At 39.4% G+C, this 9,109-nt stretch overlaps 1 protein-coding gene across 3 annotated transcripts; it reads left to right on the top strand.

Moving 5' to 3' along the window:
* The first annotated feature begins 2,806 nt into the window (after positions 1–2,806).
* Positions 2,807–8,673, top strand: LOC131310766 (protein LONGIFOLIA 1). 3 transcript variants are annotated; one of them, XM_058337960.1, is made up of 6 exons: positions 2,807–3,005; positions 3,318–3,852; positions 4,285–4,355; positions 4,870–6,855; positions 6,958–7,108; positions 7,659–8,673. In XM_058337960.1, exons 2-6 carry the CDS (start codon positions 3,696–3,698, stop codon positions 8,489–8,491), a joined length of 3,198 nt encoding a protein of 1,065 aa, XP_058193943.1. In that variant the 5' UTR covers positions 2,807–3,005; positions 3,318–3,695; the 3' UTR covers positions 8,492–8,673. The 3 variants fall into 3 exon arrangements, with proteins under 3 accessions (XP_058193943.1, XP_058193944.1, XP_058193945.1); XM_058337961.1 differs by having other exon boundaries at positions 2,807–3,446; positions 3,565–3,852; XM_058337962.1 differs by having other exon boundaries at positions 2,807–3,854; positions 4,311–4,355.
* Positions 8,674–9,109: the final 436 nt, after the last annotated feature.

Below are 9,109 nucleotides of genomic sequence, written 5' to 3'. Positions count from 1 at the left end.
GTCCAATATTATTCTGTGCTATAAATTGGAAAAGGGCTTGGACCATTGGGGTAGGAGGGGGAAATGCATTCTCCCCTGTTTTTCCGGTTCATAAATCCAGTTTTAATTTCTCTTTTATTAACTCTTAGCTAACAAATCACATGCCCATGCAGGCAAATCCAGACCCACCCACATGAGAAAATTATCCCACATGTAAAAGATATGACGTCCCACGCACTCCTCTCTCCCTTTCACTTCCCAATGTTATGTAGATGATAAAAAAATCAAGGTTATCAAAATAAGAGCAAGTTTACCAGCTTAGGTAAAAAAACATTTTAGGTATTTTACCTAAGCAAAAGCTCAAAATGGGCACTGCATCAGCTTAGGTAAAAAGAAAGCTATTATTCCTTTGTGAAAAAGGTTAGCTAAATATACCATGAACTGTTCACTATGCGCCCATTATTTTATTAATTTTTCCTTTCTCTCTCCTCTTCTCCCCGTCCCATCCTCCCTCCCCTGTATACACACATGAAAAAGAAAATTAATATTTTAATAAATAAAATAAATAAAATAGATTGTATTGGTGTAGTGTTTAAAGAAATATGAGTAGGTAAAATAAAAAATGTGCACTGTTCAAGAGTTTTTTTAGCAAATAACTTGTAAACTTGCTCTAAGACGATAAATTAAGTTTTTAACAAATAATTGGTAAACTTGCTCTAAGACGGTAAATTAAGTTTGGACAAATATGTGGTAGAAAAGGCCATTGGAGTACCGTGTAAGTTGTGAGGCACTGCCACACAGTGCTCCAGGACAGAGCTGGCTTAGAGGGGAAGTCGAGGAAGCTGTCTCTTCCAGCCCTCAATTTTTTGGCCTGAAGAGGGCCTCCAAAAATACAGTTTACAGTTTTACATAATAAAAAGTTTCAATTGCCTTTGAGTAATATTTTCTTGGTCCTGTGGCAGCTTAGGGTTCTTTGAATACTTAAGAAGTTGGGTTTGAATTTTTACCCCTTAAATTTTCCTCAACATTTTTTACAAATAAGTTGTTACCTCTTGTCGGTACTGCTCCAGGAGCAAGTAATAATTTTTCTTTTGAACCCATCTTGTTGAAAATGGACGAGACACTCCATTGATGTGTCATGATCATGATGTGTTGTGAAAAGTTTGGCATGATCATGAGGTGATTATGTGAGAATGAAATGAATTGAGTAGCAATCACCTTCAAACGTAGGGTAGGGTTATGATGAATTGATGATTGGGATGGGTTAGTTGGTGAGGAATTTGCCCCAAAGAATTCAGCCAACAGGTACCCACATGCATGCAACTTCTTTACTTTATGGGAGGGAGGAGCCGACACCCTCAAAATTGTCAGAAAACTCTCATCTCATGCTATAATATCCCCGTCCTATTTTTAACCCCTTTTTAGCTTAATTTTGTTAGATTTCTTTAAGGGTTCGAATCTAAAATTAATTGGTAATAGGTGGAGTAGTTTTTAACCTCTTTATAGCTTAATTTTGTTAGATTTTCTTTGAGGGTTAAAACCTAAGAACTAATTGGCAATAAGTGGAGTAGTCTCTAGATTTTATTAACCAACCTTAGATGACTTAGATATTCGATGTGGGATAAAGTCTAACACCCTTCTCACGTGCAGCCCAGATGCACATGAAAGTGCGAATTGAGGAGACCAGGAGATTCACTAGGGCGCCAGAAACTCAACCACGTGAGATGAGGCCACCCAAAACTTAACTCTGATATCATGCGATTGTCTATTTTTGATAACTCGTAGAGAACATGTTTTTGCTTTACATATGAGCTAGCCAGAGCGGGGGAATTCTTTTTATGCTTTGTCATGTCCCCTCTTATGTTCATGTCCACATTTTCTTAAAAGTTTCATATTTCGTGTCTATATATATTTGTGTTCGTATTCGTGCGACATGGGAGAGAGAGAGAGGGGGGTCAGGGGTAACGGTAGGCAGTCACGTGCCGAAGAAATTTGCGAAACCACAGAAGGCATGCATGCATATTCACTCAATTCTTTTTTTATCTATATGCAGAACAGATACTTTAAGAGGGGAGTCGTGTCCATATGGTACATAATGGATATCTTACTCGGATATTTGTGTATATATATAGATATATATTGGGATGGTTCCGGAGACATCTATAAAAATATCGATATATATATATATATATATCTATATATATTTGATTTTTCTCATATGTATATAATAAAATACTAGAGATTAATTTTCTTTATTTAGATAATTATCAGATATTTTTTGAATACTCTAACTTTTGTTAAATCAAGATTGTGATATTTTTACCCAAAAGTCAATGTAACAAGGTCTACCTTTAAAAGAAAAAAAATGTTTGCATATATTTATCTCCAACTGTATCGAATCATAATGTACACATCGTGAATGAATTTCAACACAGTTATACAACCAAAATTTGACAACTTTGACTTCTATGCAAGTTGGAAAATCCCGCTACAGTGTGCATCACGACGGATCTCACATCAATATTAAAAACTTTGTTGACACGATCATCTATTTAGAAGATTGGACTATTCGAACGTCGCACCTGTTATCTAACCATATTTATGGTCAAGAATAAAAAGTCTAAACGAATAACTTATTAAATACTACTACTTTTTCAAAATAAAATCTGTGTTCTCTTAATATTCTTTCGTAAGATGAAGGGCCCAGATTACTCATACCGATCTATGGTGGGCCCAGAAATTAAAACTGCAACTTACAGCTGGACTTTTTCTAACTGCAGGCAAGCCCGGTCCAATTTCAATGGAGAAGTACATTAGTACAGTATTTTGTTGCCAATCTCTCACTCATATTGATCACATAAACTTTAGTAGTTTACCCTGAAACCATCCAAATAGCATCTGGGCGGCCGTCCTTTTGTTTTCTAGTTGTTGTTCTGTAAAGAAAAACTGCAAAAAAATCTCCACTTGTACCTGTAGAGATTCCCCAAACAGTATTCCTGCCGCTGTAATTTTTAAGGAAATTGAAGGTAAGCTTGCTGATTACTGTCTGTATTGGTGGAAAATTGCAACTGGGTATTGGGTGCCCCATTCTCTTGTTCTGGAGATAAGGCACTGTTTGGTTTAGGGATTGATTTGTTTTGTGGATATCTTCTGTTCTTCTTGTTTGCTTTGATTTCACGTGAAATGCCAAACTTTTGGAAAGCCCTAAGGAATAGTAATCTGTATTAACTGACAAGCTTGTTGAGCTTTTGAGTTCTTATAGTGGGTATCGTGTGGAAGTCTTTTTATCCCCTTACAGAAAAACTCTGATTGGCTGGAATTTTTTTTGGGTTTTTTAGGGACAGATCTGTGAGGCTAGGAGTGGGCAAGACAACATAATCTGATTTGTTGGGAAACAAGCTTCATCACTTGTTTACTTTCTGCCAACAGTAGAGGGGAAAGAAGAAAGAATCAACAACATGATTATGGTATAGTTTCTGGCCTTGCCTATTGGGGTTTTGTGGTGGTTTGTGATTGTGAGGTCTCCAAATCCATAGATTATCATATCGTTCGTTGACCATGCAATTCACTTTAGTTTCTTCATAGATTGGAGTTGTTCTGTAGTCTTAAATCGTGCTTTCCGGGGATTTGAATCTGAAGTTCAATGGCTTGGAGGAAGGATAAATAGGTTTAGGGAGTGACAATATTCAGTCTGAGGATTTGAAGAGAGGGGAAAAATGGCTGCAAAACTCTTATATGCGTTGACCGATGAAAACCCAGATTTGCAAACCGAAATAGGATGCATGAACGGGATCTTTCAAAGGTTTGATCATCAACATGTCGTTCCTGGTAGGCGCAGCGTCAGTGAACAAATCCCCCAGAGGCACACTTCTGGTAATCCTCTATTTGGGCATTGGCTTAATCTGTTTTGTTGTTTGTTGTATTTTTGTGGTTCGTGCTCCTCAATTGTTTGGTTTTCGATCTGATTACCTCAATGCAACTTAAATGGTCGGTATGGTACGAGGCTGGACATATTGAGAAATTTAGGAGAGGTTCTGATACTGTTCTTTTTTTCTTTTTTGTCTTGATAACCGGTGACTGGGCAAAATTGGCCAAGTCGACCAACTAACTCAGGGTATTAATCCTGGTGGGCAAAGCCTGTATGGATTGGCCCAACACAGGAATTGATGGCACGCTGGTGGTTTTTTACTTAATTCTTGATGATCTCATCAATTACCATAACTTTTTTGAATGATCGTCTTGGGTTGCTTTTTTCCTAGTTGTAGCTTGTTTATCATCATCTAACTTTTTTCTTCTTTCATGTAGGTGGTTCCCACTGGTACAATGACACTTATCAACCAGAATCTAATCACATATATCAGTACCCAACCACAAAGGTAAGAACCCTCGCTGCTGGTTTCTAAGTAACTCCTGAAATATGTTAATAGCATATGCATGTGCTTATACTCATATACATAGATACATCTATATGTCTATGTACTAATATAATATAGCTATTTAGTTCGAAGTGTTCCTGTTGAGGATGATCTGACTAAATATTAACTGTTGTGATGTTAGTGAATGATGCAATGTTGCCTATAAGATTAATGTACATAATACCGCGATCAAATCCTAATGGCATTGCATGCGTTGTTATGCCTCAAATACGTATGACTTCCCAGTATAGAAACTATTCAATGCAAACCATCGCTTAAATTTGTTGTGCTAAGTCTTGCCATTACCTGAAATTTGACAGAAAGTTTAATTAACTGTGAACCAGAAAATTTTATGCTCTGAATTTGTCCCTGAGATTTTCATCGGGCTTTATTTGGTGCTGCTACTGTTTATTGAAATGATATGTAAACCTATTTTCTTCCTGCTACTCTGAGTGTATAGCCCTTTCAATTGCAGGAGAAGTATTCAAACAAAAATGCAAACGAGAAACAAAGACTCTCAATGGAATCATCCCGAGCCTCTATCATGTCCTCCTCTCGTTCATCGTCCTTCTCTTCCCTCGACTACAGAATAGCTCAACCGGAATCCTTACCCTTTGACCAAACCATGTTCCCCGAAACTCCTTCAAGATACCCCACAATGAGCCAATCGAGCACCTCTCCAAGGATGGGACGCCGATCCCTTGATCTTCGCGATGTCGTCAAGGAGTCCATGTACAGAGAAGCAAGGGGCATATCAGTTAAAACCACAGACAAAGAGGAGCTGTCTGATCGTGTGGTGAGAAAGGATAAAGACTCCCCAAGGCTTCTGCAGCATTCCAAATCCTTCGGTGGAACGCAAAATCATCCCGCCGATCTCAAGGAGTCTGTAAGGGCTCTTGCTAAACTGAGAGAATCACCTTGGTATGTCAATGAAATTGGAGACCGTTCAAGACCATCATTTGAATCGGCGGATGGGTCAATATTTTCAGCTCCAAAAGATTCCCCTAGGTTTTCTTACGATGGAAGGGACCTAAACCGGTTTTCCTTTGAATCAAGGGACGAATTCAAATCAGCGCCAAAGCTTAAAGAGCTTCCGAGATTATCATTGGATAGTAGAGAGGGTTCAATGCATAGTTTCAACTCTGATTCAAAATCAAGCTTCCTTTTGAAAAATTCGGTCAAGGAAGGTGGCAACTCCAAACGACCTCCTAGTGTTATTGCAAAACTGATGGGCTTGGAAACGCTACCGTATCAGTCCTTCGATAGTGATAATAAGATAGGATTGATCAAAACAACCCCTGTTGAGAGTCCTGACCCCTTTTTGAGGTCATCACGAGTGTCCAATTCTCCACAGAGCTTTTGGAACGAACCGGCTTCGCCACGTTGGAAGAATCCAGACTCAGTTATGAAACCCATTTCAAGTTCGAGGGTCCCACTTGAGCCAGCACCGTGGAAGCAATTAGAAAGGAGCCGGGGTTCTGAGAAGCCTGCTTCTAGGAGTGTGAAATCTCCAACAAGGGCTAGTGACTCCTTTACTTCTGTTTATAGTCAAATTGATAAAAGGTTGAAGGATCTTGAGTTCAATGAATCGGGAAAGGATCTCAGAGCTCTTAAACAGATACTACAATCAATGCAGGCAAAGGGGCTCTTAGATACCGGACGACAAGATCAAGATTCTATCTTTGCAACTCAAACAAGTCCGCGTGTAAATGCTGGAATGGTAAACCAACAGAAGCCACATGATCATCGTGTTACTAATTCAACAGAAAGGGGCTTTACTTTTTTGAAGAACATTGAATTACCAATCGTGATTATGAAACCAGCGAAACTTGTGGAGAAACACGGTATTCCTGCTTCTTCAGTAATCGCGATGGATGGCTTATCTGGTCTCTCTAAACTCAGGGGTGGTGACTATGCACATGGCAGGAAGGGTTCCATTATTACTAGCCATACACCTAAAGAACAGGTTCTGCAAACCGGTGGCAGAGGAAATGGAGTCAGTTCAACTGATACCAAGAAAACCAATAACAGAAATTCAAAATCAGCACAAAGTTCAACACAGTCTCAACATTTATCGAAAGAGAACAGCACAAGTTTGGTGAAGACCTCAGGATCCGTGAGCCCAAGATTGGATCAGAAGAAGCTTGAGTTGGAGAAGCGGTCTAGGCCGCCTATCTCACCTGATTCCAGCAAATCAAGAAGGCAACCCAACAAGCAGCAACCGGAGTCCAGTTCTCCGGGAGGAAAACGTAGGCCACGATCAGTGAATTTGCAGCAAAATGATGACCAATCGAGTGAAATCAGCTGCGAAACTAGGTATCTCAGTTATGAAGAGGACGTAATTTCTATGGGACCGGATGGAATTATTGGGTCAGACTCAGGGACGGATACAGAAGTCACCATTTCAGAGCAATGTGCAGAGACGAAAGCCAAGCATGAAGTTAATGGTTTGGTACAAAAGGTAGGTGATTTTGATCTTCTTTCTTTCTTCTTTGTGTTCAATCATGGACTATACCGATTACTCTTATAGTGGTTGACCAATTTTGTGATATTATTGTTACAGAAATTAGCTCCAAGGTTGATCGAAGATGGAGCATTGGCGGAATTTCCTATAGTTGCTACTGAGAATCCTAGTCCTGTCTCTGTTCTTGACGACACAGTGTATGGGGATGATGCGCTGTCCCCCATTAAACAGATATCGGGCTCTTTCAAAGGTAGTAGTTTTCTTTGCTTGACAATTGGTTCGACATGGCTGAATAAATTGACATGTCTGTATACAATGTCTAGGCTTCTGATAGAGAAAAAACATATTCCAAAACTTGGTTGATAGCAGAACACAAATTCAAATATCGTGACTTTGTTTTGACACAACTATGGTATGGTCAATGGTGTGAGAAACTGAATCTCCGTCGGTGTTGTATGAGGGGTACCAAACAACAAGCGTATTGTCAACTAGCTGTCCAAGGAAAACAATTAACGTTGTGAAAAAGTTTCGCAACTTCCCTTGTGATTTTGGTATCTCGGAGGAAAAGGAATAATTTACGTTATGGTTGAGTCTGCGTTCACATGTTGTGTAAAATCTCGAAAACACTGCACAAAGGAATGTTGGCTTTGTTGCAGCTCCATTCTGATATCAAAAATTTAATTATGTTACGACTGGAACCCTAATTCGGAGTAAAATAGTCATAATCTTCGTTTTAATACTGTGTCAGAAAGCACCATGTTATTTCTACCCATGTCTCACTTCAACTTTTCATGAAACAGATGGCGACACTATGAATTATAATGACGACTGCAGTAGAGACCCATGGAGTCCAGAAGATAATCTCATGTCCAATAGCTCCAATTTTGGTCTCAAGTCAGGAATTGATCGCATGAAATTGCAGAACATTGCGAACTTGGTGCAGAAGCTTAGACAATTGAACTCAAGCCACAATGAAGCCAACACTGATTATATCGCCTCTCTCTGTGAAAACACAAACCCAGATCACCGATACGTATCTGAGATATTATTAGCTTCCGGTCTTCTCCTAAGGGACCTAAACTCTAGCCTGACAACATTTCAGCTTCACCCATCCGGTGACCATATAAACCCAGAGTTATTCTTAGTCTTGGAACAAACCAGGTCAAGCAGTTTACCAAAGGAAGAATCCAACATCAAAAACTTTGCTCATTTGAAGCACGAAAAAGAAAAGTTTCACCGAAAGCTCATATTTGATGCCGTTAATGAGATTCTCATAGAGAAGTTCCCTTCAGTCGGGGGTTCAGCCGAGCCATGGTTGAGGAGAAATAAACTCGCCAGGAAATCCCTGACCGCACAAAAGCTATTAAAGGAGTTGTGTTCAGAGATAGAAAATTTTCAAGAGAAGAAATCAGGTTGTGGGTTAGAAGATGGAAATGACGGTTTGAAAAGCATCTTGTGTGGGGATCTGATGCATGGCTCGGAGAATTGGACTGATTTTCGCGGTGAGATCTCTGGGATGGCGTTGGATGTGGAGCGTTTAATCTTTAAGGATTTGATTGGTGAGATTGTTAATGAGGCGGCCGCTGGTTTGAGAACTAATCCGGGTAGGCATCGCAGGCGGCTTTTTGAATAGCGTTATTTCTTGGGTTTTCCTCGGTTCTTTTTGCTTTTCTTTTGTTTTTGCTTTCCTCTTTGTTATTTGTTTTGTTTTCCATTCTCTTCTTTTGATCAGAAGAATAAGAACTGAAACTTCCCGGTTGGATTGTAAAGAAAATTTCCTTCTGGAGTGAATTATTTCAACATGGTTATTGATAAGATTGTACTGTGACCCTTTACCCGTATATTACTATGTCATGTGTCTGTATCCGTAATGTTCGTATTCTGTGCTTTTAACACACAAAAAAAAAAAAAAAAAATACAACCCTAAACTTCACAGAGGTTGTGCCAACAAGGCTGATGTTCACATTGGTGGTCGAATTTCGAAAATGAAAATTTTCCATGTCGTCCATCATTCCCCACCCGTGGTCCGTATTTGAACTGCTTATCTAGTATCTTAGAACTTCGGGTGAAAGTTGTTTACGCATTTGAACCTGCCACTTCGCCAGTCAGAAGATCAACTAAAGGAGCGCGAACACTTCATTTCATTTGGCGGTTTGATACATTTTACAAGCAGACATGCACGCCATTTTAATTGGCGGTCTGATACGTGTTAAGACACACATGCCCGAACATCATGGGATATGTGTTAGAC

Source organism: Rhododendron vialii, chromosome 12a, assembly GCF_030253575.1.
Source record: "Rhododendron vialii isolate Sample 1 chromosome 12a, ASM3025357v1".
In the NCBI taxonomy this organism is placed as follows: Eukaryota; Viridiplantae; Streptophyta; class Magnoliopsida; order Ericales; family Ericaceae; genus Rhododendron; species Rhododendron vialii.
The sequence above is the reverse complement of the archived record's forward strand: the minus strand, read 5'-3'. Positions and strand labels throughout refer to the sequence as shown.

What these genes read in the sequence shown, in the direction of transcription:
- LOC131310766 (XM_058337960.1), top strand. Translation starts at nt 3,696, where the DNA reads ATGGCTGCAAAACTCTTATATGCGTTGACCGATGAAAACCCAGATTTG. An exon ending in CCCCCAGAGGCACACTTCTG is followed by an intron (nt 3,853 to 4,284) that starts GTAATCCTCTAT and finishes TCTTTCATGTAG; the next exon opens with GTGGTTCCCACTGGTACAAT. An exon ending in TTAATGGTTTGGTACAAAAG is followed by an intron (nt 6,856 to 6,957) that starts GTAGGTGATTTT and finishes TTATTGTTACAG; the next exon opens with AAATTAGCTCCAAGGTTGAT.